A 27,995-nucleotide genomic window follows, 5' to 3' on the forward strand; every position below is an offset into this window, starting at 1 on the left:
CACCCCCTGGAAGCTGAGACCAGGAAAAACAGAAAGGCATTTCCTTACATCCTTCAAATAAAGCTAGCCTGAGGGTATTGCCCCAATGTTCACTTTTGAACTTCTGTCTTTCCCAACAGATCTGGCAATTCAGCAGCCTCTTCTCTAAGATCAACAGCTGGGAATTTAATGAAGTCACCTCCATGTCCGAGCACCTGAAGACATGTCCTTTCAATGTTGTAGAGCACAAGACTGACCCAATTCTTTTGACCAGCATGTGTCAGCCCCAGGAGCAGGCCCGAGAGAGCTTGGTCACCACCTTTAGAGCCAGACCACAAGGAAGACAAACCAACTAAAGATTCAGATACCACCATTCTTGAATTTCTCCTCGGAGTTACTGAAAGTAGGACAGAGCGTGGCTTGGGGAACTTCCCTCTGTAAACTGCATATAGGCTTATCTGAGTGTATTAGAACATTCATTGTCCTTCAAGGTCTAAGAATTCCCTAATCCCTGCCTTGTACAATTGCTATAGTACCATATTGATGACTTATTTCCTTTCCTTTTTTATTTCTAAGATAAATCAGGTTGAAGAGAAAGTAGGTAACAAGGTCATTGAGGAAGATAAGCCCCATTTCTTAGAAATGAGAGAGCAATGAATTCCATAACCAGTATAGGCCTGTGCTTTTATTGGGGGTGGGAGGTCAGTTTATAAGCACGTTCAGATTTGTGGGGCAGGCAATACAGGGATATGGACTAAGGTTCCGGTCCTCCATGGTGAAGGGTTCACCGTTTGAAGGTTCTGGGGCTGAGGTTGTCTTGACATTCAAGCCCAGGGCTGGTGTTAGTTGCCCCACTGCCCCTAAGCCAAGACAGTCTGAACACAGCCCTACAGAATAGAGACCTTGGCTGAGCACAGTAGCCTTGAAGAGACCACAACCAAAGAATAAAAGGCAGAAATTAGGTCAGAGAGTTTGTTGTGCAGAATCTTGGCAACATATAAGAAAACCTTGAAAAATGAAGAGTCCATAAGACACAATATTCATGGAGAAAATTAGGGCAAAAAGCCTCAAGCCTACATCTAAACATTTTAATAATGACTTAAGAGTCAAGGTTCTTTTCTTCTGAAAACAATAGGTCTGGATTATGAAGAACATTGCATAGCCCAGCACCAGCAACCACTGCAGGTACTGCGGCACCAGTCACCAGGTCCTAGACACCACCTGAGTAACTCAGGGATCTTAGGAAGGAAGTCATGGAACAATAGTGGTTCCCTGTCATTGTTCCTACATATTATTGGTCGTCTTCAGGTGTCAAAAATGGGTGACACTGCTAGTTTTGGGTAACAAACAGTGAAACTTATGAGAACAAAACTAAAAGAAAAATACACAATTGAAACTGACTTCCCCTAAAGCAGGGTTTCTAGGAACTGCTGACATTGTGCACTGAATAAATCTTTGTCATGAGGGACTGTCCTGTGTGTCATATGACATCTTGCAGAATCCTTAGCCTCTAGCCATAGTACACCCACAGCTGTAACAACCAAAACTGTCTCCAGACATTGTTAAATATCCTCTGAGTCACTCCTGGTTGAGAACCACTGCCCTAAAAGATGACATACCAGTGGCAGTAAGTTGGGATCAGCTGTTTAGTATAGCAAAATCTTCTCTCACACATAGTGACTTCATCAGCTCCGTATTTACTAAGTAGGTTCTAGAGACACATGGAGATATTAACTTGTGCATTGGATCAAGTGGAGCTGGTTTGTTTGGTGTGCCTGTATGCCCTGGGGTTATGTTCAAAAGCAGATTCCTTCAGCTCTCTCCCAGTGTAGCTGAAGCGAGGAAAGTTAAGCTACTTATCTTGTGTTTACATCCCTCTCACTTTAATTGGTGCCATATTCTCAGTCCTAGCAGCCCTCAAACAAGTGAGAAAGAAGGGAAAGGAAGTCAGACACTGTGGGCGAGTAGAGAACAAAGAATTTAGCCAACAATAACAACCAAAATGAGGCTAGTTGATCTGGATGCTTGTTGTCGCCTGGATCTCTCTCTCTGAACATGGTCTGACGCTGGTGTAGATGAAGTAGGTGGCACCTCTGAGAAAAGTCAAGAAGCATCTGAGCAAGTCCCAGAACAGAAGTATGCTCATCTTTTCATTAGAATATGCCACTTGATACTATTTGGTTATGTAACTCATTCTTATGGTTTGGTTTATATTGCACATTTGTATATAAGGCAACATTTTCTAAAAATAGAGAGTGTGAGCTAATATTTTATTCAGTGAAGATGAGTAACTAGAAACAACTAAACACTAACGTGGGAAGGGTAGGAGGAGGGAGATTTCTTCAGGTATCAGCTCCATGTATTTTGGCTCAAGTCCTTATATGAAAAAAGAAAGCTCCTAAAGTCCATTCTGGGTCTTGCATTTTACTAGAAGAAAAGAAAGAAAGGGGAGCCAAGGGAGATACAAACTAGGGGCTACTGTTAGATGGGAGAGAAGTATAGAGAAAGGAAGAGAGCAGAGGGCTTTCCTTTTGCAATCTGGGTGGGTGGGGGCAGGCAGGGCTCAGGGAGCAATCAGGACAGTGCCACACTGCTCTGTGGGCTGCACAGTTTCTGTCACACTTTACTTTACTTGTTGCTGCCTTCACAGCAATATAGAATCAATCAACATCATCAAACACATTTTGTAAGATATCTAATTGTACATATTGCAGAAAAGCAGGATACCGCAGTATATGCACTGGTTTATACAAACAAGCACATTTTATGGTGAGAGGGCAGTTGGAGCAAAAGGAAAACCTCTTATGAGACAGAATTAGGCAGAAGATGATCTGGTTAGTGAGGTAAGGCTGTAGTGAGTAGCATGGGCAGAAAGCGTTATCTAACAGAGGCAAGATGGTTAGACATGGCTTCAGACTAAGAAGCACTGAGGGGAGTGGAAAGGGACAGTGTACCCAGGAATAGGAGCCTGGATGGAAGATGTCTATGAGGAGAGCCCTTGATGAGTATCACCACCAAGATAATCAGTTCAGAGTAGAAATCAGCCAAAGTGGAGGGAGAGGTCTGGAGAACTGAGGCAGTTCTGTAAAACTGTTGCTTTAATAGAACCGGGGTCTGGAAAAGAAGTTTCTGTCTTAAAATAAAGGGAAAAGTGAAAAAAGCAAGGAGGGACTTGGAGATGTAACCAGAAAACCACTGTAAAATTCTGATCTGTGTGTGATGGCAAATAAAACTGAAGTGAAGAAGGGGGTTGTGTATATCTATGATGGCTTACCTTTGTGTACTGGAAATCCCAACGTCTCTATAAGCAAAAATAAAAGCTGCTTTGCACTCTGAAAGGCTAACTGGGTGAATCTTGTAAGGTAGGACTAGAGACAGATTTGTGATTCACTGGCATAGAAGTCATTGTGAAAACAAAGGAGTGTGTGTCTTAAAGAAAAGCCAGGGAATAAGCCTGAGGGACACAGTGCAGCTCACAGCTTTAGGAAGTCCTGGAGCATCTGGGGATCTCAGTCACTAATCCTAGCTGCCACTCTCTTCATCTTTGAAAGTTGTGCTCAACTTCTGATACTGGTTACAGCACAGACTTCTATGTCTTACTTACAAGATTCCCTACACCAACCAAATCTCTGGCTTTGATTTAGATTTTGTTCTGATTTTTGCCTCACATCTCCTATCTCTGGCCTTCAGGAGCACAATGGCCTGGGCTAGGATAAACCCACCATGCCCTGTCCTCATTCTCCTCACCCTCATACTTTGCTAGTGATTTGTTTGTTGCCCATCACTGGCTGTCAAAATGTCTTCACTGTTTTTCATATCATATTCATCCATGAACCACACAGAAGCTTCATGAGTTTTTTCCCATCTACCCACTTACTTGGCCATCAATTTCAGTCATCCAGCTACAAAGAAATTGGAACTTTCTTGAGTAGAGGACACTGTCTCTGACTAAATCTTCTATCACTTCATTGAAGTCTGTGTTCCTTTAGCTTTTGTCTTTTTTTTTGTTGCCAAATATACCTTTTCCTCCTTCCTAATCTCTAATTTGTGCTGCTTCTTCAAGAATCTTCATCTCCTAGAAGAGTGTAGTCATTACTCCCAGGCAGAAGGTGGCTGGCCTCTCACAACTGCTGAAGCCAGTAGAAGTTCTACCTGGCCTCCTGTTCCCCACCTTACCACCATTCCCCAGGCTGATCTGTTAGGACTGGGTTTAAGTATAGCCTAAGGAAAAGGCTAGACATCAGGGCACAGGAGGATGGTCAGTGGTAGGAGGGAATCTTCTGGATATGCCTGAAAGAGGGAAGGAGAATTGGAGCCATGAGAGTCAAGGCCATTGAGAGATGCATAAAAAGTAGTATGTACGTCAGCCTAGAGGTGAAACATAGTCCCACTTTATTTCCAATTTTAAGACTGAGCAGAGAAAAGGTATCTCTGCAGGAAAGGAAAGTAAGCAAATAGCACAACGAGGTAAACCAGGCAGTCTAAACATACCTTCCTAGGTAAGCAAACCAGGAAGCTCAGAGCTCACAAAAGCAGAAGGATGAGCTTGAGGTGTTAGAAGTGTGGACGAAAGGGGCCACATGCTGACCTGACAAGCTCAGGGGAGGCCTGCATGGCAGTCTTGCAAACTCGGAGACCTAAAGTAACCACAAAGGATGGTCTGAAATTAAAGTTTAACTAAAAGCAGTTATGGTGGGCAGTTACATCCTAGGCCAGTATCTTCACTGACAAGGTCAACCTTTACCTTAACTGAGCCTATCTGTCTTTTTGCATCTATGATAACATACCCTTGAAATGTCTGGGTAACTTGTGACTTCCCTGTATCTGGAGCCCCTGGGGCACAACCAAATCGGCTGGGCCCCAGGACAGATACCACAAATCCCTTCATCATCATGTTAATTGTTCCTGCACCCACCTAAGTATGTGTCCATCATTTTACTTTTTATCCTATCCCAGAGGTTTCCCCGCTTTGCTTAATCCCACCTCCTTAATCTATCACCAATGAATTTCATGTAACCCACCTATGTTCTTCTTTGATTGGAATGTATAAATACGGATGTAACCCCGCCATTCTCGGGAGCACTATCTCAATTCGTTGAGGTTCTGCTTCCTGGTATATGTTGACAGTTTGGCTCAAATAAACTCACAAAAATTCTTTACAGGTTTCAATGGTTTTTTTATGTTAACAGAAGGAATACTCATGGGGAAGGAGGTGGGACAACAAAGTAAATGTCTATGAGCTCACACAGGATAGAGAGGACAATGAAGGAGAGCTTCATCTTCATGTTATCTCTGCCCCAAACCCTAATGGAGGAGGAGAGAGAAATCTATCTAAAACCTCAGGCAACTCATAACATCCTATTAGACACTTGCAGCAGATGGGAGGAAGTGGAGGCAGAGCCACTTTGGTCATGGGAAGTCACAGTGCAGAATACAATCTGGGCCATTTACTGGAGAAGATTGACATAATTTGCAGGGAAGAGTCCAAAGTGACCGTGGCAACGTCCCCGCCACCAGCCCTCGTCCACCATCTCAATGTCAGTGATGATGTCATCTGGGTCAAAGGAAATCTCATCACTTCCCTCTGGAGAGGAAATTGACAGGATATTAGGATGGTTAGACAGGTATCTCTTTATCCCTATACCCACTCTAAACCTCAGGAAGAGAAATAGCCCTGGTCTTCTTGATGTCAAGTCTGGACACTTCTGTGACCCTCAGAATTCATCCCTCTCTCTTGTTTCAAGGACCTTCAGACACCAGACCCCTCAGGTCACTCCCAACTTACCTCCTTGGTAATCATACAGGGCTCTCGCTGAGATCCCAGCCCCAGCCGGACAGCCTGATGATCCTGCATTATCAGAAACATAAACATGGTCTCACCAACATGCAAAACAAATAGGTTCTTCTGGGTAATGGGGCAATGCTTCCTTTTACCCTCCCTAAGACCTGACCAAATTCAGGAGCTGATTCTCCCTTCTACCACTCACCGGCCACGGAGGAGGGAAATGAGGCATCTTCAGGTTCCAGCACATCCTCATAGTCCCCTTCTAGTTCATCATCTTGCTCATTTCTGTCCATATGTGCAACATCCTCATAGTCATTCTCAGGCTCTGGCTCTGGCTCCAGCTCAGGCTCAGGCTCAGGCTCAGGCTCAGGCTCAGGCTCAGGCTCTGCTTCATATATAGGCTCTGCTTCATACATAGGCTCTGCTTCATACACTGGCTCTTTCTCCACCTGGAGGCCTTCCAGAGTCCTGGGGGGTAAAGCTGGGGCCTCCTCATCATCATCCTGAGAAGAGACAGTGTGGAGCAGAGTAATTTGAATTCACCAGGAGCTGCCGCTCCAAAACCTTCCATTGGAGGACTGCTAAGACCACACCCATCACCATCCTACCACTTCTACCCTCTACCCTTGCTTCCATTTAACAGCCTCTCCTAGGATACACAGTCATTCATCCATTCTTCATTCCTCAACCTCCACATCTACCCACCCACTCAAAACAGATGATAGGAGGGGAATATAAAAGGTTTGAAGAAAGGGAAGTTGGAAGCAGATTCCTTGGAAGACCAAGAAAACGTTGAAGCAAAAGCATATTATTGGGAATACCACAGCTAGGGGGACCAGCTCTCTTAGTCTTCCCAGAACTGGGTTGTGTCCCAGAACGTAGGACTATAAATTTTTTTTTCCTCTTAAAAGAAGCGACTCTTTTAATATCTATATAATGATTTCAGAGAGGAATAAGAGGGAGTGAGAGATAGAAACATCAATAATGGGAGAGAAACATAGATTGGCTGGCTCCTGCATGCCCCCTACTGGAGATAGAGCCTGCAAACCAGGCATGTGCCCAGACTGAGAATCAAACGGTGACCTCCTGGTTCATAGGTCAACACTCAACCACAGACCACACTGGCTGGGAAGGACTATCAGTATTGAGATCAGGACAGTCTCAGACAAACCAGGATGGTTGGTCATACTCTATGGCCCATCTTCCTAGGACATGAGGAGATGGGAAAGGGACAGAGCATCATTGGGGCTCTGCTTACCTCTGGGGGTTCTTGCCTTGAGGGCAAGGAAGGCAATGGATGTCCCCTGCTGGTTCTCACAGGCTCAGGCTCTGGTGAAGAGCAACTCCCTGGTGGAGGCCAGACCTATGGAGAATGAAGCATCTCTTCAATAAGCAAGCAAGCCTCCATTTTCTCTCTTATACTGACTTGCAACACCCCCTCCTACCTCGGCCAATCCAAATCCAACTCATTCACCAAGATGGGCTCCAATCTGTAGTGATGGCTCTTTCCTCTCAGTTCCTGCAGCAATGATTGGCTACACCAGTGGTCGGCAAACTGTGGCTCGCGAGCCACATGCGGCTCTTTGGCCCCTTGAGTGTGGCTCTTCCACAAAATACCATGTGCGAGGACGCACATACAGTGTGATTGAAACTTCATGGCCCATGCGCAGAAGTCGGTATTTTGTGGAAGAGCCACACTCAAGGGGCCAAAGAGCTGCATGTGGCTCACGAGCCAAAGTTTGCTGACCACTGGGCTATACAGCTGGTGACCTGTCTTTCCGCAACCCAGGCATGTGCCCAGACCAGGAATCAAAGCTGTGACCTCCCAGTTCATAGGTCAATGCTCAACTGAGCTATGCCCGCCAGGCTTCTATTATACTGTGTAAAAAATCTTGCCCGTTTTTCTAACATTCTTGTATATATGAGGCCCAATAACAGAATGAAATTTTCCTGAAGGCAGGGACAGCAATTATATAGAATTTGCTTAACACAGGGGAAGCCTGTGCCTTATTTTCTACCAAAGATTTGGAACCCTTAAGCTCCTGTTTGGGCAGGGGTCCTGGATATGTATCCCAGAGCACCAAACACTCACCTGTGAGGAGATTTTCTTAGGCAATGGGGCCGGCACAACTGGCTCTTCCACAGTGGTTGCTGGTGGCTGAGCCTCGTGGGTTATCTTTACCAGGGCCTTTCTCTCCTGTTGCTTCTTGGCCATCTGCTGTGCTTTTTCTTCTTCTTCCCTCTTCTTCTTCTCCTCAGCCATGGACTCAAATTTTGCCTTCAGTCCACGGGCACCACTAGAAGCTATAGACATAGGCAAGAAGAATTAGGGCTCAAGAAGAAACCAAGATGGTGGCATAGGTAAACACCGGAAATTGCTGCCTCGCACAACCACTTCAAAAATACAACTAAAAGATTAGCTACGACAAAACAGACATCATCCAGAACCACAGGAAGGCTGGCTGAGTGGAAATTCTACAACTAAAAGGAAAGAGAAAAGCACTGAAACTCAGAGGAGGTGCGGAAGTAAAGTGCAGAGGTACAGAGGCGCACGCCGAAAGGGCTGGCAGCTGAGGACGTGGTGCACATGGAAAGGGCTGGCAGCTGAGGACACGGTTGTCTTTTTCAATCGGGAGGGAGTCTCAAGCTCCCAACTGCTCTGAACTCCAGTTCCGGGTGAGTCTCTGGGGACCCAGACTCATATGGGGAGAAACTGGACTGTCTGGCAGCGGGCAGAACTCGAGGGCAGCTTTCTCTCAGAGGTGCTTGCAGTGATTACCGGGACACTGAGATGCGGGGCCTCTTAGGGTAGGGCTGGGGAGCAGCCATAGCTGCTTGCTCTGCCCTGTTGATACCCTGAAACCCCGCCCCACCCAAGCTGTGCACAGAGGCTTTAACATATGAAAGGCCTGGCCCTTTGCAATCTGAAAATTACCTAGTAAACTGCAGCTGAGTCAGAGAGACCCAGAACTTCCAAAAGAAGGCCCAAGGCCCCACAGCAGCTTGAATTGCTTCACAGCTGGGCCTCATCTGGGCACCTCCAAACCCCAAACAAAGAAGAGGAATCTCGCCATAGCTCCTGCTGGGGAGCCTCAGGCAGAGGCTAAAGTAGCACCTCCTTAGAGACCCAAGAGCCAGTGTACCCAGTGGTCAGAGTGGAACCATCCAGATTACAACTCTTCAGATCCATAAGGGGCATACTCAGGGGGCAGACTCAGTGAGCACCAAAGCCCCACTGAAGCAAATCTTGCCCCAGAAGAGTGTCTCCAGCTCAGTTCTCCCACTGCAGACACAGCTGATTCTCACAGCCAATTGGCCTGGGGGTCAATTCCTCCCAGTGATACCTACAACAATCAAGGCTTAACTACAAGACTGTGCATAAAGCCCACAAAGGGGTGCACCAAGAGTGTTCACCTCAGGTAATTGGGGAGGCTAAGCCACTGGGCCCTATAGGACACCTAGCACACAAAGCCACTCTATCAACACAGGGAAGCATAAAAAATGCAGAGACAAAGAAACAAGTCACAAATGACAGAAATGGAGGAAAGCAAACAACTGGATATAGAGTTCAAAACCACAATTTTAAGGTTTTTCAAGAATTTTCTAGAAACCGCCAATAAATTTAGTGAGACCCTCAAGAAATCTAGTGAGACCCTCAAGGTTATGAAAAAGGACCAATTAGAAATTAAGCATACACTGACTGAAATAAAAGATATTATTCAGAGTTCCAACAGCAGACTAGAGGATCGCAGGAATCAAGTCAAAGATTTGAAATATGAAGAAGCAAAAATCACCCAACTGGAAAAAGTAAAAGAAAAAAGAGTCCAAAAATATGAAGATAGTGTAAGGAGTCTCTGGGACAACTTCAAGCGTACCAACATCCAAATTATGGGGGTGCCAGAAGAAGAGAGAGAGCAAGGTATTGAAAACCTATTTGAAGAAATAATGACAGAAAACTTACCCTACCTGGTCAAAGAAATAGACTTACAAGTCCAGGACGTGCAGAGAACCCAAAACAAAAGGAATCCAAAGAGGACCACACCAAGACACATCATAATTAAAATGCCAAGAGCAAAAGACAAAGAGAGAATCTTAAAAGCAGCAAGAGAAAAACAATCAGCCGAAACCAGTTTGGCTCAGTGGATAGAGCGTCGGCCTGCGGACTGAGAGGTCCTGGGTTCGATTCCGGGAAAGGGCATGTACTTGGGTTGCGGGCGCATCCCCGGTGGGGGATGTGCAGGAGGCGGCTGATCGATGTTTCTCTCTCATCGATGTTTCTAACTCTCTCTATCTCTCTCCCTTCCTCTCTGTGAAAAATCAATAAAATATATTTTAAAAAAAAAAGAAAAACAATCAGTTACCTACAAGGGAATACCCATACGACTGTCAGCTGATTTCTCCACAGAAACTTTGCAGGCCAGAAGGGAGTGGCAAGAAATATTCCAAGTGATGAATAGCAAGAACCTACAACCTAGATTACTTTACCCAGCAAAGCTATCATTCAGAATTGAAGTTCAGATAAAGAGCTTCACAGATAAGAAAAAGCTAAAGGAGTTCATCACCACCAAACCAATATTATATGAAATGCTGAAAGGTATCCTTTAAGAGGAGGAAGAGGAAGAAAAAGGTAAAGATACAAATTATGAACAACAAATACACATCTATCAACAAGTGAATCTAAAAATCAAGTGAATAAATAATCTGATGAACAGAATAAACCGGTGAATATAATAGAATCAGGAGCATGGAAAGGGAGTGGACTGATTATTCTTGGGGGAGAAAGGGGTGTGGGGGGTGTGGGAAGAGACTGGACAAAAATTGTACACCTATGGATGAGAACAGTGGGTGGTGGGAGTAAGGGCAGAGGGTGGGGTGGGAACCAGGTGGAGGGGAGCTATGGGGGGGGGGGGGAAAAAGAGGAACAACTGTAATAATCTGAACAATAAAGATTTAATTTTAAACAAACAAACAAACAAACAAACAAAGAATTAGGGCTCTCTTGGGTCAGGGGAGGGGGTGGAAGTGTAGCACTTTAAGGAAAAATAGACATCTGTCTCTTTATCCTCTTAACCTAATTTTTCTAGGAGAAAGAACCTGGGAATATGAGGATAGGGGCCAAATGTCCTTCAGCTAATCTAGGTAGTTGAAGGCATGGAGGAGGTAGTCTGGGGAGAAGAAAGAGTGAGAAAGGAGAAGCAGTAGAGGCGCATAGAGAAAGGGAATTGTTTACACTCACCAGCCTCTACGGGTGTCGTTTTCTTATAAGCTGTGGTTGGAGCCTCCATTTCATTGAAGCCAACAGCACTCTGCAGAAGAACAGTAGGGGTGTGTGTGTGGGCAGGGGGTGGGGGGGGAGGGTATAAGGGTGGTGGTAAGGTATAAGGTGGTGGTAAGGAAGTGGTAGTTACTCAGAAAGCAATATTAGGGATTGAGGCCACTGTAGGAGGTATGCTAACCATTTGATCCTCAACAGTTGGACAGGGTATTCTAATACTGTTGTTTTGTGGCAGAGAAAAGGGAAAAGAAGTTCTAAACTGGTGGGCTCAGCTCCCTTTTTTAATGTGCAGTGTACCTAAAATCTCACATCTCCAAATCCAGTTGCATGGAATACAGCAAGGCCTTGGGTAATTTGTGAAGAGGAACTGGTACAGGGGAGATCAGTAACATGGAGTGGGAAAAGACTGCAGATTGGGATAAAGAATGCCAAGCAATCAATGAAATTTTAAACATTATCTTTATCTGTCTCTTTGTCTCTCTCTGGCTCCCTTCCCTCTCCTCAGTTAAAGCTCAGGCTTCAGAAGACATGCTCATTAGGTGCTGAGGGCAGTCCATGGGGAGTGCAGGACACCAGGAGGACAGCCCAGTACACCTAGCTTTTTCTACCTTTTTTCCAGCTTTGCTTCTCTTCTCCATGCATATCCAGGGCAGTTTGGAAAACTATTCTCAAGACATTGGAACTCTGGTACTTTACCTTATCCACTCGGTCCTTCTGGATTCCATACTGACCACCAAAGCCCTTGGCATAATCTGCAGGACAGAAAGGTCTAAGAGTCATACAGGAGTTAAAATGCTGGACATGGGTGCGAAGAGGGAGCAGGGGGAAGAAAGACCAGAAGACAGAGAGGAGGATGAGGAAGTATGAGAATCAAAGGGTAGAGAGAGGCGAAGATGGGAAGAGAGGCAAAAGGATTGGAAGAAGAAACTTAGGAGAGAATGGAGAAGAGAAAGCTGAGAGTTGGAAAACATAAAAAGAAGAAAGTGATAGAAAAGGGGGAGATGATAAGGAAGAAACAGAAGAAAATAAGGACAGCCCTCCAGCCATCCCCTATGCATCTCAGAGAGGAAGGAGACCTCTCTATCCTCTGTGAGGCAGAGGGGCCAGTAGGAATCATTGGCAAATCACACTCCTATCATCACCATCCTGTCTGTCTTCATCCTTTTCTCAGTGGTCCCTTCTCCTAAGCCTCCCTTTTCTGTCCTGCCCCTAATCTTACAGTTTCGCTCTCCACCACTTTTGGTTTACCTCTACTGACCCTCACACACATACACATTATTTTTCACCCACCACCTCCACTGCACATCTGCCCCTCTATATTCTGGGTCTTCTGTGTCAGCTTCCAGAAAGGAAAGATGGTCCAGCAGGTGTGGCTCAGTGGTTGAGCATCAACTCATGCACCAAGAGGTCACCAGTTCAATTCTCAGTCAGGGCACATGCCCAGGTTCCAGGTTTGATCTCCAGTACAGTAGGGGTGTGCAGGAGGCAGCTGATCAATGTCAATGTTTCTACCTCACAGATGTTTCTATTTCTCTCCCTCTCCCCCTTCCTCTCTCTCTAAAATAAATAAAAACATTTAAAAATAAATAAGAACAGAAAGGAAGAGCTAAGGCTCTATGGTACTCTGTGACCTCCCTCCTCTCCAGTTCCAACTTACCTCTCTGGGATTCATGTTTCTCTGTTTCTCCTTTGTAGTCATATCCCAGAGCTGCCTTGTCCCGTTTATCCTTTTCTACTCCATAACGGCCACCAAAGCCATGAGAGTAATCTGCGATGGAAGGAGCAGTCATAAGAGCCCACAGGAAAGAGCCATTGAAGAGAAAAGTCAAGAAGAATGGGTGACTGGGGTCTGGGAAGAGAGCAAGGCTTAAATATAGGTGAATTAAAGAGAAACGGTGTTCTAAACCATCTTTTGTTCACTGTTTTTATCTTCTCTCTCTTACTTCCCTGCCAAGATGAGATGATCATTTCAATTTTCTCCCCTCTTCAAGGAAGGGAAAAGTACAAAGAGTACAAGGAGAAGCTTTGGGGGGGTGGGGAAGGCATATCTACATGAAATGTCTGCCTTTTCCTATTCCCATAAAAAAATTAGAAATGTCAGCTAAAATATAACAATTTTTGTTGTTGTTAATAGTGAAGCTAAAAAAAAAATACTGGTTACAAATACAAATAGATAAATCAAAGCAGTAGATTGAGGGCACTTATGAGCTGATGGCACAGAAAACTCAAGAGTGTTTTAAGTCCCAAACTTATTGCTTAGGTTTAGAATCTAGGATCTGAGGGTCTGATTTCTATAAATAAACAGAGGGCTGAAGAGCAGGAAATGAGTCTCTGCCCACTTCTATAAAAGAGTTTTAGAAAAACTCTATTTACTTGTTCAGGGAAATGGTGAGGGGGCTTGTAGTTTGTTCAGCAACAAACTATAGGGAAGAAATTTACCTAAGAGACTTGTAAACTACAGTCTCACACCTAAGTGTATGGAACACAAATATCTAATTGTACACTACTCATATGTGAATTCTAAGCTGAGAAATTAATTTAAATACTTATCTAAGAAAATATATACCACAGAAAGTGTAAGCATCAGAAAGATGTCACGAATATGAGGCAAAGTCGACCTCAAGACAAAATGCATTATAAGAGATTAGAGAGAATATAAATATATATAAAAGCATAAGCAACCGAACGACCAAATGACTGAGTGATGTGCACTGGCCACCAGGGAACAGACTCTCAACACACAGGATTGGGCTCCCTCCTGTCTGGATCAGGTCTGTGGGGATCAGGCTGAAACTGGCTATAAGACATCTCCTGATGGTTCCGGGATTGAGAGAGGGCACAGGCCAGGATGAGGGACTCCACCAGTGCACGAATCCGTGCACTGGGCCTCTAGTCCTATATAATAAAAGCCTAATATGCTAAGTGTCCAACTGTTCGTTTGACTGACTAGTCGCTATTATGCATACTGACCACCAGGGAGCAGATACCCTGACCTGTTGGTTAGCTTGCTGCTGGGGTCCAGCTGATGGGGACTGGGTGAGATGGGCCAGACACACCCTAGACCAATCCCCCGGTACCTCCTTGGCCCAATCGTGCACCGGTGGGGTCCCTCAGCCTGGCCTGCACCCTCTCACAATCTAGGACCCCTTGGGGGATGTCAGAGAGCCAGTTTCGGCCTGATCCCTGCAGGCCAGGCCGAGGGACCCCACTGGTGCACGAATCGGTGCACTGGGCCTCTAGTACAATAATAAGAAAACAATTCATCATTCATCAGTAATATGAATGCTGGCATAATCTTATTAACAGAAACAAAATTCATGAAGCAAAAACTGACAGAAGCAGAAAGAAAAAGAGACAAATTCATATCATAGTTGAAAATGTTAATACCTTTCTCTCATGAATTGACAGAAATTTAGACAAAAGAATCTAAAATTATAGGTCTAAATTACATTATCAACAAGACCCAGTTGACAATTACAGAACACTCTAGACCCAAACTGCAATATACATTTTTTAATGTACATTGGTACATTCACCTAGATCATATGCTGAGCCATAAGTTTTTAATACATTCAAAAGATTGAAATAGTAGATGCCATATTCTCTGATCACAATAGAATTAATTAATAATAAATTTATCTAGAAAATTCTCCCCAAAACTTGGAACATGACGAGTCTTCTTTGACTCTTGGGTCAAAGAAGAAATCATAAAGGAAATGAATGAAAATTTAAACACACATGACATTGTGAAATGCAGCAAAAGCAGTATTTAGAGAGAAATATATAGTTTCAAGTGCATATACAGGAAATAAAGGGTTAAAACTCAATTACCTGAGCAATTCCTTTAGAAGCTAGAAAAAGAACAAACTAAACTAACTTTAAATTGAAGAAAAAAAAGATAAAAGCAGAAATCAATGCAATTTTAAAGACAAGTGAACAATAAAGAAAATGAGAAAAGTCAAATGTTAGTTCTTTGCAAACAAGCAAAAACTCATAGACACAACAGAGGGAAAGGGGGTGGGAGTAGTAAAGGAGGTCAAATACATGGTGACAGAAGATGATTTGCCTTTGGGTGATGGGCACACAATGTAATATACAGATCATGAATCATAGAAATGTACACTTGGAACCTACATAATCTTATTAACTAATGTCACACCAATAAATTTAATAAAAATACTTTTTGAAAAGTTAGTTCTTTGAAAAGAAAAGAAACTGATAAACTTATGGCAAGAATAATCAATTAAAAAGAGAAAAAAGCAGGTTAATAATATGAAATGAAAGTGAGCACATTACTACAGATATTGCAGAGGTTAGAAAGAGTATAAATAAATTTATGTAAATAAATTTGACAACATAGATAAATGTAAAACTTCCTTGAAAACACCATCCTATATAATAAAGAGCTAATATGATAATTAGACTGGACAGCAGAACGACTGTCTGGACAACCTTCCAGATGAAGCCGGGCGGGGTTATGAGGTCAGGGCTGTGAGGGCCGAGCCCCTTGGTATGAAGCAGAGCCTATATATGCACAAATTTCGTGCATCGGGCCTCTAAGTATATCATAACTGACTAAAAAAAAAATTTTTTTAATGAAAGATTAAATAGATCTACATCTATTTAAATTGAATTTATAGTGAAAAATATATTTTAAATGGTCCTTTACTATTAAGACTTCTAAAATTAAGCCAGACATAAAGGCAAGATTTCTCTGTATGGGAAACTTAATCAAACCACAGCCCATGAAATTCTCATAAAACAAATATCTCTCCCCCACTGAAATAAATTCACAAACAAAAATCACAACCCTCAACAAAATAAACAACCATAAGGAAAATAAAATAACCATAGAAAAATTGGCACCCCCAAGAACTGCAAATAATATAATAATATAAAATAAACTATAAAATAAATATTTTTAAAAAATAATTAAAGAGCTTAAAGAACTGGTGGGGTGGTGAGGTGGGGGGCGGGGTGGGATATAATAAAAGCAACAGGCCATAGCCAGGTAGCTCAGTTGGTTAGAGTGTCGTCCTGATAATGCCAAGGTTGTGGGGTTTGATTTTATGTCAGGTCACATACAAGAAACAACCAATGAATGCATAAATAAGTGAAACTACAAATCAATGTTTCTCTCTCTCTCTCTCTCAAATTAATAAAAATAAATTTTAAAAAATGAAAGCAACAGGACATTATGGAAAAAGAATCAGGAGATTTAAAATAGAACCAAGGGAAACTTCCAGAAATGAAAATATCTGATAGAAAGTTAAATACTTAATAGTTAGCTTAAATAATTACTAAAGCCAGCTGAAGAGATAATTAGTGAACTTAATATAAATCCAAAGTAGTTACTCAGAATGCAGCACCAGGAGATAAATAAATGGAAATAGAGAAGAGAAATTGAGATATCAAGAACACAACTTACCAAAAATTTTGAGATGCAGTAAAAGCAGTGCTTAAGGAAAAACTTATAGCATTAAATGCATATTAGAAAAGGAGAAAGAAAAAGTAAGATTCAGTAATCTAAGTTTCCGCCTTAGGAAACTAGAAAAGAAGAGCAAATTAAATTTAAAGTAAGCTGAAGAGAAAAAAAAATAGAGAAAAAATAAATAAAATTGAAAACAGAAAATTAATAGAGAAAATCAATACAACAAAAGCTGGTTCTTTGAAAAGGTCAATAAGTCACTAAGCCTCTAGCCAAACTAATAAAAAAAAAAGGGGGGGATACAAATTAATAAGATCACAAATGAAAGAGGGGGCATCTCTACGGATCCCACGGAAATTAAAAGGATAGTAAAAGAATACTATGAACAACTCTATGCCCACAAATTTGAAAATCTAGATGAAATAGAACAATTCTTGGAAAGACACAATCTTCCAAAACTCACACAAGAAGAAACATATGATATGAGTAGGCCTATAGTTATTAAAGAAATTGAATCAATAATTAATAATCTTCCAAAACAGAAAACACCAGGCCCTGATGGGTTCATTGGAGAATTCTACGAAACATTTAAGGGAAAAAATATGTATCAATTCTCTACAAACTCTTTCAGAGAATAAAATCACAGGGAATAATTTCTAACTAATTCTAAGAGGCCATCATTACTCTAATACCAAAACCAGACAAAGATATTACAAGAAAGAAAACTATAGACCAGTATCTCTCAAAAACATAGTTTCAAAAATCCTTAACTAAATATTAGCAAGTTGAATCCAACAATGTATGAAAAGAATTATACACCACGACCAAGTAGGATTTATCTGAAGTATGAAAGGCTGGTTCAACATTTGAAAATCAATTAATGTAATCCATCAACAGACTAGAAAAATAAAACCACAGGATCTTTTCAATAGATACAGAAAAAAAGCATTTGACCAAATCCAACATCTCTTCTTTTAAAAAAAGAAAACAAAAAACTTAGTAAACCAGAAATAGAGGGGAACATTCTAAACTTGATAAAGACAATTTACCAAAACCCTACAGCTAACATCATACCTAAATGGTAAGAAACTTGAATATTTCCCACTATAATCAGGTACAAGGTAAGGATGGCTCCTCTCATCATTTTTTTCAACATTGCACAGGAAGTCCTTGCTAATGCCATAAGGCAAGAAAAGGAAATAAAAGGTACACAGACTGGAAAGAAAGATATAAAATTGTCTTTGTTTACAGATAACATGATGGTCTGTGTAGAAAATCCAAAAGAATTGATATGCATATTCTTGAAACTAATAAGTGATTATAGTAAGGTAGCAGAATATAAGATTATATACAAAAGTCTATTGCTTTCCTACATACCAACCATGAACAACTAAAATTTGCAATTAAAATACAATACAGCCTTAACCAGTTTGGCTCAGTGGATAGAGCATCGGCCTGTGGACTGAAAGGTCCCAGGTTCGATTCCGGTCAAGGGCATGTACCTTGGTTGTGGGCACATCCCCAGTAGGGGGTATGCAGGAGGCAGCTGATCGATGTTTCTCTCTCATTGATGTTTTAAACTCTCTATCCCTCTCTCTTCCTCTCTGTAAAAATATCAATAAAATATATTTTAAAAAAATAAAATAAAATAAAATACATTTACATTAGCAACTCCAATAAAGAAATACTCAGGTATAACTTTTAAAAATACACAAGATCTTTATAAGGAAAATCCTGATTAAGTAAACCATAGAAGAACTAAGTAATGGAGATATATTATACGCTCATGAATAGGAAGACTCATTATTGTCATGATTTCAGTTCTTCCCAGATTGATCCATAGATGGAATGCAATCAAAATCAAAATCCCAGCAAGTAATTTTTTGGATATTGACACTTGATTCTAAAGTTTATATGGAGAGGCAAAAGACCCTAAGCCAACACAATACTGAAAAAGTAGCCAACATGAAGTTGGAAGACATGATGCTATTTGACTTTAAGACTTGCTATAAAGTTATAGTAATTAAGACAATGTAGTGAAAGAATAGACAAATAGATCAATGAAACAGAATAGAGAGCCCAGAAATAGACCCCATAAATATAGTCAACTAATCCTTGACAAAGGAACAAAGGCAATATAATGGAGAGAAAATAGACTTTTCAACAAATAGTACTGGAACAACTGGACATCCATATGCAAAACAAAAATGAATCTAGATATAGACATTATACCTTTTACAAAAATTAACTCAAAATAGATCATAGACTAAAATGTAAAATGCAAAACTATAAAACTCCTTGCCCTGGTTGGTTTTCTCAGTGGTTAGAGTGTTGGCTCTTGAACCAAAGGATAGTGGGTTCGACCCCTGGCGCCAGTCAGGGTGCATGCAGAAGGCAACCAATTGATGTGTTTCTCTCACATCAATATTTCTCTCTCTTTCTTCACCCCTCCTCCCTTCCTTCCACTCTCTCCTAAAAAAAAAATGAAGAAAAAATATCATTGGGTGAGGATATATATATATATATATATATATATATATATATATATATATATATGTATATATCCTTTAAGATAGTGTAGGAGAAAACCTAGATGACCTTAGGTATGGCGAACTTTTTAGATACAATCCATGAAAGAAATAATTGATAAGCCTGGACATAATTAAAATTAAAACATTGCTTCGTGAAAGACAATGTCAAGGAAATGAGAAGACAAGCCATAGACTGGGAGAAAATATTTACAAAAGACACACTGATAAAGAACGATTATCCAAAATATACAAAGAACTCTTAAAACTCAACAATTAGCCGAAACTGGTTTGGCTCAGTGGATAGAGCGTCGGCCTGCGGACTGAGGGGTCCCGGGTTCGATTCCGGTCAGGGGCATGTACCTGGGTTGCGGGCATATCCCCAGTGGGAGATGTGCAGGAGGCAGCTGATCGATGTTTCTCTCTCATCGATGTTTCTGACTCTCTGTCTCTCTCCCTTCCTCTCTGTAAAAAATCAATAAAATATATTAAAAAAAAAAAACTCAACAATTAAAAAACAATTTTAAAAATGTGCCAAAGATCTTAACAAACATCTTACCAAAGAAGATATACAGATGACAAATATACATATAAAAAGATGCTTTAAATCATATGTCATCAGGAAAATGTAAATTAAAATGAGATACTAAGTATATGCCTATTTCAATGGCCCAAATCCAGAACACTCACAATACCAAATGCTGGTGAGGATGTGGAGCAACAGGAACTCTTATACATTGCTGGTGGGAATGAAAAATGATACTTTGGAAAACAGTTTGGTAATTTCTTACAAATCTAAACATACCATCAACAAAACAAAAAGATAACCTACTGAAAGAAAAAATATTTGCCAATGATACATTCAATAGGGGGTTACTATAAAAAATTTATAAAGAACTCATATAACTCAACACCAACAAAACAAACAATCCAATGAAAAAATGGGCAGAGAACCTGAATAGAACATATGAAAAAATGTTCAATGTCACTAATCATCAGAAAATGCAAATTAAAACCACAATCAGATGTCACCCCATACCTGTCAGAGTGGCTGTTATCAACAAATCAACAAACAACAAATGTTGGCAAGAATGTGGAGAAAGGGAACCCTCGTGCACTGTTGATGGGAATGTATATTGGTGCAGCAACTATGGAACACAGTATAGAAGTTCCTCAAAAAATTAAAAATTGAATTATTTTATGACCCAGTGATTCCACTTCAGGGTATATATCTGAAGAAACACAAAACACTAACTCAAAAAAATATATACACCCTTATGCTTATTACCAAGATATGGAAACAACCCAAGTGCCCATCAACAGACTAGTGGATAAAAAAAGTGGTGGTATAGATATACAATGGAATATTACTCAGCGATAACAATGCATGAAATCTTACCATTTACAACAGCCTGGTATGACAGAGAAAGACAACTATTATATGATTTCACTTATATGTGGGATCTAAAGAGCAAAACAAACAAACAAAATAGAAACATACTCAAAGATACCAAGGAAAGACTAATGGTTGTCAGAATGGAGGAGGGTTGGGGGACTAGGTGAAAAAGGTGAAGGTTTGAGTAGTATAAATTGGTAGTACAAAATAGTCATGGGAATGTCAAGTACAGCATATGGAATATAGTCAATAATATTGTAATAACTGTATGATGCCAGGTTGGTACTTGGAATATCAGGTGGACCACTTTGTAAAGTATATGACTGTCTAACCACTATGTTGTATACCTGAAACTAATACAAAGTAATATTGAATATAAACTTTAATTGAAAAAAATTAAAAATTGATAAAAGAGTGAATATAGACTTAGGGTAATTATGATGTATCAATGTAGATTTGTCCTTGGTAAAAAAAAATAAAGGGAGGGGGTGTATGGTAAATCTCTGTACCTTCCTCTCAATTTTGTTTTAAGTCTAAACTTCCTTTTTGAAAAAAGAGATATCAGCCTGCCGGGCATGGCTCAGTGGTTGAACATTGACCTATGAACCAGGAGGTCACGGTTCGGTCCCCAGTCAGGGCACATGTCTGGGTTGGGGGGTCAATCTCCAGCAGGGGGCATGCAGGAGGCAGCCTATCATTGCTTCTCTCTCATCACTGATGTTTCTATCTCTCTCTTCCTCTCCCTTCCTCTCTGAAATCAATAAAAAGAGAAAGTGAGAGATCAAGAAGATAATGAAAAGTTCGAATACACGTCTAATGTGAGTTGCAGAAGAATAAAAAAGAAGAGAGGAAAGTCATTATCAAAACAAAACAAAAAGCCTGAGGATTTTCCATAATGAGTACTTTGCAGGTTGAAGAGGATGGATGTCTCATGTAAAATAATAAAAAAACATCTTGACATATTCTGATAATATTTCAGAATATCAGAGACAAAAGAAAACCTTTCATAAAATAAAATTTAAGAAAACAGAGAAACAGAGGCAGTAAAGCATCGAACAGACTGTCAAATTACAGTGGGAAGGCTGGGGCATGTTGGGGAGTGGGGGAAAGAGATCAACCAAAGGACCTGTATGCATTCATATAAGCACAACCAATGGACACATGACACTGTGGGGGGTGGGATGAGGGGCATGTGACAGGGGGTAGGGGAGGCTGGGGGAAGGTCAGTGGGGGGGGGAGGAGATATATGTACTACTATGTGTAATACTTTAAACAATAAAATTAAATTAAAAAAAGAAAAAGAAAACAGAGATAAGACATATTATCTACAAAGAAATGATGATGACATGAGAGATACCAGAGACAATGAAATAATATCTGCAAAGTAATGAATGGAAAATAATAATGAAGAGTGGAAGAAAATAAAAGATTTTTAAAAATAAAGCCTGAGAGTTCATTCATAGACTCGCTGAAAGAATTATCAAAGGGTATACTTTAGCAAGAAAAAATAGAAGAAGCCAGGAGGAAACAATGAAATACAGCAAACAATGATGAGGGGGAGTTGGTAAATATGTGGGTCAATTTAAATAAGTATTTACTAGGTAATAATCATGATTCAATTTTGTGGGGTTTATCAACACATAGAGCCAATATACCAGGTAATAATAACTGTCCAGCTGGTACAAAGAATGTAGAATGCAAAAAGAATGTAATTAAAATATTCTATATATCTTATATTATGCAGGAAGATATAATGTTTAAATTTAAGTCAGAGATGCATGTTACAACTTAAGGATAACCTCCTAAAATAAAGGCGTAGAATACCTTATTTTTAATCCATTAGAGGAAAAAAGGGGGGACTAAATAAAACTTGATCAATCTCATAGAAAGTGGTAAAGGAGAAAGGAAGAAGCAAGTACACAGTTGGATTTTAAAATAAGTGAAATAGTGAGGAAGTGGGTTATGGAACTAAAAGGAAGTTGACAGCTGTGGCTATTTGAAGTCTGAGCAGAACAGCAGGGTCCTTGCCTTTCTGAGATGTGTGTTTCTCCACTTCTCCTTTGTAATCAAAGCCAACTGCTGACTACAAAGAAATGGAGAGAAAATTGGTTAGTCAGAGCTGACAATGCTTCCCCTCTCTCATTTATCCTTGCTCCCAGCTTAGCCCAGAGGTTCATTTATAGGGGCTCAGGCCTGTGTATGGGGGTTTAATGTAGAAATTGATAGTACTGACAGGCTAGTGTAGAGGCAGCATGCTACAAATCAGTGAACATGGACTCTGGACACAGACAGTTCTAGATTCAAATTCCACCTCACCTACTTAGAGTTGTTTAACTTTACACATACCCTTTAATATTTGAGCCTCAGTCTCTTCAAATATAAAATGAAAATAGATTTACCTGTTTCATTAACCTCAATTGTAAAATGGAAGAAATAATCTCTCTTCATTTGGGATGTTGTGAGAACTAAATGGGGCAAAGTATGTAAAGTGTTTTCATTGGGTTACTCAGTAAATTAGTGCTTTGCTTCCTAACCCTCATGACAGTAAAATGGGATAACAATTCCTTGAAAACTATAAAACACTGTAGACATGTAAGAAATAGCATCCTATTCCTAACTAATTATGCTGTGCCTCTTTTCTTTCCCTACACAGAGATGTGGGTTTTGGTGGGATGAGAGGCAACCAGGAGAGTCTGGATCCTAGCCGCTCCTGGGACTGGATATAAGTAAATAAGTATTGATCAACACCTAACATCACCAACTGGCTCAGTAACTATGGGTCTCTAAGTGAGTCTAGATTTTGCATCTTAAAGCTAGCAGTATGTAATGTTGCTTGATTTACATGACACACTGATTGTTTAGGTGATTCAATGTGTGGCTGTGAGGCACAAGATGAAAGAAAGAACAATGAAATGTTAGGAAGAGGCCAAGATGGAAGAAAAATTCCAACCTGATTAGAGGAGACCATAACATGCTCCATATTCCATTACTGCCTTAAAACATTGCCCTCTGCATATTTCCTTTCCTTTATAGTATGTTTTTAACTTTTCTGGTGTTTTTCCCATCTACAGTAAAATAACATCTAACACTTAGCTTTAAGGATTCGGGCCCACCGAATAAACAACTGAAGGTTAGAAAGGAATTTCAGCAGCTATTAAGGAGATGTCTTCTTTGTGTAGCTGCAGGGGAAACATACTATTCTGCACCCACCACAATGCAAGACCAAAGAATCTGATCTAGTAAGGAGTGAAACTGACAACATCAATGAGTTATCAATTGCACTCTTGTGACCACTCTGTCATCTGTAATCGACCCTTTTTTCTCTCTTTAAAACTACTTTTTTATTTGTGTGTTTTGTACAAAGGAATCTTTAAACACCTGGACTTCAGAGATTTGGTGCTAAGTCTTGTTAAAAGTAACCTTTACCTTCTAAAACATTGTCACCCTAATTAGTTGTTTTACTTGATTATTTTTTAATTGATTATTTGCTGCCATGGTAATAACATTGAAGCTGACATCTCTATTTTCCTGAAAAGCATAAATATACAGGGTGTCCCCAAAAAATGTATATGCATCTTGAATGATTAAACAGTCAGTGTTTACGAACATACAGTTCAGTTTCAAAACTAAGTGAGCTATCAGTTGTTAAAGTGTGCATACATTTTGGGGGGACACCCTATATTTATAAGGTGTTTATGTTTGACCAAAAGAGGAGCTTTGGAACTTCCCTCTTCTCTCTTCATATAGACAAGGTATAACAAGAATCAATGGTTTGAGGGATTCCTTATTCAAACAAAGTTTGAGAGTCTTTGTCTCATTTAAATTACTACCTTTCAGCTCAGTATGTGGCCTCCAACAGGGGCCCAAGGAACTTGCTGAGGGAGGTCACAGGAGCTGTCCTCGTGCTGGACCCTCCTCGAGTCCACTGCCCTGTTTCTCACAGAAGACCCATAGACCACGTTCAAGGGGGAGTGTTGGTAAGTCCCACAGGCTCTCAGTTGGGTGGTGTGTGGAGAGAACAGTTACTTACCTTGTCTGCCCTGTCCTTCTCAACTCCGTATTTGCCCCCAAAACCTCTGGCAGCATCAGTCTGAGAAGAGTGCTTCTCCACCTCAGCAACATACTCATGGCCCACAGCACTCTGAGAAAAATCAAGGACGGAATGAGTGACAAGATAAAAATGACCCTAAAGAAATAAAATGACACAGAGACAGGCTGGGATGTAAGAATACAGGAAATTCAATTCTGGGTCAGACTTTTAGCCTCTGCCAGTAGTGCCAAGGATGACAAGGATGGGAGAGCAAGGTGACTTCTGGAGCCTTGCACATCCGGATTCTTCTCTAACACCATCAAGATCCCATCATTCAGCCATAGCCGGTTTGGCTCAGTGGATAGAGCGTCAGCCTGGGAACTGAAAGGTCCCAGGTTTGATTCTGGTCAAGGGTACATGCCTGGGTTGTGGGCTTGATCCCCAGTGGGGGACTTGCAGGAGGCAGCCGATCCATGATTCTCTCTCATCATGGATGTTTCTATCTCTCTCTCCCTCTTCCTTCCTCTCTGAAATCAATAAAAATATATATTTTTTAAAAATCCCATCATTCAGGAAACTCACATAGAACATGCTGGGAACCAGAAGGATAGAGACTAGGAAAACAGAGCCGTGGTTAAACCAGAAACAAAAAGAGAGCTAAAACAAAGGCTTTGTAAATCAAAACAGAAATGAGGGTGGTTACTGGGGAGAGACCAAAGGAGACTGACTGGATGCCTTAGTCAGGATTGAATATTCACATAAACAGCCAGGTACTTTTGTTTTGAATCTTTTCTCCCTTAGGAGCATCAAATTCAGAAATGTCACCTGAGCCCTAATATTTAGCAGTGACTCTTTCCCAACGGAGGTTGACAGAGAATATTGGGACTAATCCAAGATGGCATGTCACTTAAATCTTTTCTATTCCCCTCCACTTTTTACTTCATCTAATGTTTTATTTTCTATTTGGTCCTAAGAGTTATGTATCTTCTAATATTTATATATGGACTAGAGCAGGGGTGGGCAAACTTTTTGACTCGAGGGCCACAATGAGTTCTTAAACTGGACTGGAGGGCCAGAACAAAAGCATGGATTGAGTGTTTGTGTGAACTAATATAAATTCAAAGTAAACATCATTACATAAAAGGGTACGGTCTTTTTTTTTTTTTTAGTTTTATTCATTTCACACGGGCCGGATCTGGCCCGCGGGCCATAGTTTGCCCACGGCTGGACTAGAGGCACGGTGCACAAAAATCGTGCACTGGGTGGGAGGTGTCGCTCAGCCCGGCCTGCACCCTCTCACAGTCCGAGACCCCTCAGGTGATGTCCCCGGGGGATGGGCCTAAGCTGGCAATCAGACATCCCTCTCACAGTCTGGGGCTCTCGAAGTCCGGGACCCCTCGCTCCTTACCACTCACCTGCAGCCAAGGCAGGAGAGGCTCCTGCCACCACCGCTGCACTTGCTGCACTCGCCAGCTATGAGCCTGGCTTCTGGCTAAGCAGCGCTCCCCCTATGGGAGCAAACTGACCACCATGGGGCAGCTCCTGCATGGGGCCAGGGAGGAACATGGGAAGTTGGCCAGCCCGGGAGGGACCAAGGGAGGGCTCCAGGGCATGTCCGGCCAATCTCGCTCAGTCCCAATCGGCCGGACCCCAGCAGCAAGCTAACCTACCAGTCAGAGTATCTGCCTGCTGGTAGTCAGTGCACGTCATAGTTGAGTGGCTTTAGCATATCATTAGCATATTACGCTTTATTGGTTGAACAGCCAACCGGACAACCAAACATTTAGCATATTAAGCTTTTATTATGGGGTCTGTGTAGATCAATTTTGCTTGTTGAATTTAAGAATGCATGACTTCTTTTTTGTTAGAAATTTTATGGGAGAATACAATGCCTATGCTGCACTTTACACAATGACAAAACAAAACACCTCTTAAAGGTGAACTAAAAGCTTTCATTGGATTTTTTTCTCCTCAAAAGTAAACCATTTTTCTTATAGAAATACATCTCTATCTTTGAGGTTAGGCAAATCAATGGAACATATGATTCAATATACAAGCATCCTTTTATCACAAATTTACAGCATCTAATCAATAAAATAAAAACTATTTATATTGGAGGGCTTCTCATGGATAAATTCACATCAATATTTTTCACACTTATGTGCATTTCATATAATATATAATATATAGTACACAACAACACTAAATATATAATAAAGAAAATAATAAGAGAAGTTGCAACCCTATATAATAAAAGGCCAGCGACCATAAGCGTAATGACCAGAACGACCACTTGACCAGTCACCATGAGGTGCATTGACCACCTCTCAGTCCCTCCCTCCAGCGGCTCACAGGCTCTGATGGCAGCATGGCCAACGGGGAACCAAGGTGAGTGATGGTGGGGCGGGACTGGCGAGCGGGTGGAACAAGCAACCTCTTGGTCCCTCCTCCCAGCCCACAGGCTCTGGGGAACCAGAATCATACTGCAATCAGGGAACCATGGCGAACCAGGGCATGGCAGCAGGGTGGGACTAGGGAATGGCAAGCAGGCAGAAGATGGCCCTGTTCGCAGGCTAGGCCTAGGGATTATACACGTGCACGATTACATGTGCTGGGCCTCTAGCATAGATATAAAACACAAACATTTATAAGTAGTAATTTATTTTAAAACACATTTTTCCCTTCTCTACTTATGTTCCCTGTCCCCTCGGTCTAGGAGTTACAGTGTAGCTGGGCCTACTATGGCCAGCCCTTCTCAATTTTTTGGCTTCTATTTTTTGCTGTCTATAATTTATGTGTCGATATAGGGGAAAATGATACAAATAACAAGTGAAATAACATAATGAATGAATCTTTTTTTAAAAAATGAAGCAAATATCTCCCCTTCAGCTCACCTTGTCCATTCGATCTCTTTCTACACCAAATCGACCTCCGTAGCCATGGGATGCTTTGGGCCCTGATTCCAACTCCTTCTTCTTGAGACTATCATGCTCCTCTGACACTTTATTCCTCAGCTGGTGGATGCTGGAAGTAACCACATGACAGAGACTTGTATAACACAGAGAAGCCAACAAACCCTCCTCCCTGAAAAATTGAAATCTTGAGGTGTGACCTATTTAGTTTTAGCAATAACCTGCCCCCAAAGTATACCAGAGTTGGGTCTGGGAATAAGAGATTAGTGTGGTTTGCATACCATAGCCTGATTTAAACTTTCCATAAGCCAACAGTTTTTTCTCTAGTCTGTTATTTTGCTCACTAAATAACGTGCTGATATTTAGTCCAATTTTTGTTGTTGTTAAACCTTACCCCTGGATATTTTTCCATTGAGTTTAAGAGAGAGTGAAAGGGAAGGGGGAAGGAGGAGAGAGAGAGAGAAACATTGATGTGAGAGAGACACATCGATTGGCTGCCTTCCACATATGCCCCAACTGGGACCAGGGATCAAACCTGCAACACAGGTACATGCCCTTGACCAGGAATCGATACCTATATTCTAGTAACTGGGGAATTATTTTCCTCTCTGAATTAATTCACTTTCTAGCAATTAGGTACTCTATCTCAAGAAGCACAAAAA

The 27,995-nt window shown here is 41.2% G+C and overlaps 2 protein-coding genes across 3 annotated transcripts in view; one reads left to right on the forward strand and one right to left on the reverse strand.

Moving 5' to 3' along the window:
* The window catches only part of FBXO40 (F-box protein 40), a 36,448-nt gene extending 33,131 nt beyond the window's left edge, over nucleotides 1-3,317 (forward strand). For both annotated transcript variants that reach the window (XM_036350899.1, XM_036350900.1), the window contains one exon: nucleotides 120-3,317. In XM_036350899.1, the coding sequence (XP_036206792.1) occupies nucleotides 120-335 (216 nt within the window). In that variant the 3' untranslated portion in view covers nucleotides 336-3,317. The remainder of the gene's footprint in view (nucleotides 1-119) is intronic.
* A 1,817-nt stretch (nucleotides 3,318-5,134) lies between these two features.
* HCLS1 (hematopoietic cell-specific Lyn substrate 1) overlaps nucleotides 5,135-27,995 on the reverse strand; it is a 34,909-nt gene continuing 12,048 nt past the window's right edge. The window contains exons 4-14 of the mRNA XM_036350608.1: nucleotides 27,316-27,445; nucleotides 24,422-24,532; nucleotides 22,420-22,474; nucleotides 12,697-12,807; nucleotides 11,736-11,791; nucleotides 11,001-11,070; nucleotides 7,857-8,068; nucleotides 7,023-7,127; nucleotides 5,967-6,267; nucleotides 5,765-5,827; nucleotides 5,135-5,563 (exon numbers count right to left, since the gene is read on the reverse strand). Coding sequence (XP_036206501.1) covers nucleotides 5,427-5,563; nucleotides 5,765-5,827; nucleotides 5,967-6,267; nucleotides 7,023-7,127; nucleotides 7,857-8,068; nucleotides 11,001-11,070; nucleotides 11,736-11,791; nucleotides 12,697-12,807; nucleotides 22,420-22,474; nucleotides 24,422-24,532; nucleotides 27,316-27,445 — 1,351 coding nt within the window. The 3' untranslated portion in view covers nucleotides 5,135-5,426. The remainder of the gene's footprint in view (nucleotides 5,564-5,764; nucleotides 5,828-5,966; nucleotides 6,268-7,022; nucleotides 7,128-7,856; nucleotides 8,069-11,000; nucleotides 11,071-11,735; nucleotides 11,792-12,696; nucleotides 12,808-22,419; nucleotides 22,475-24,421; nucleotides 24,533-27,315; nucleotides 27,446-27,995) is intronic.

The sequence above is a fragment of the Myotis myotis genome, unplaced genomic scaffold (assembly GCF_014108235.1).
Source record: "Myotis myotis isolate mMyoMyo1 unplaced genomic scaffold, mMyoMyo1.p scaffold_m19_p_2, whole genome shotgun sequence".
In the NCBI taxonomy this organism is placed as follows: domain Eukaryota; kingdom Metazoa; phylum Chordata; class Mammalia; order Chiroptera; family Vespertilionidae; genus Myotis; species Myotis myotis.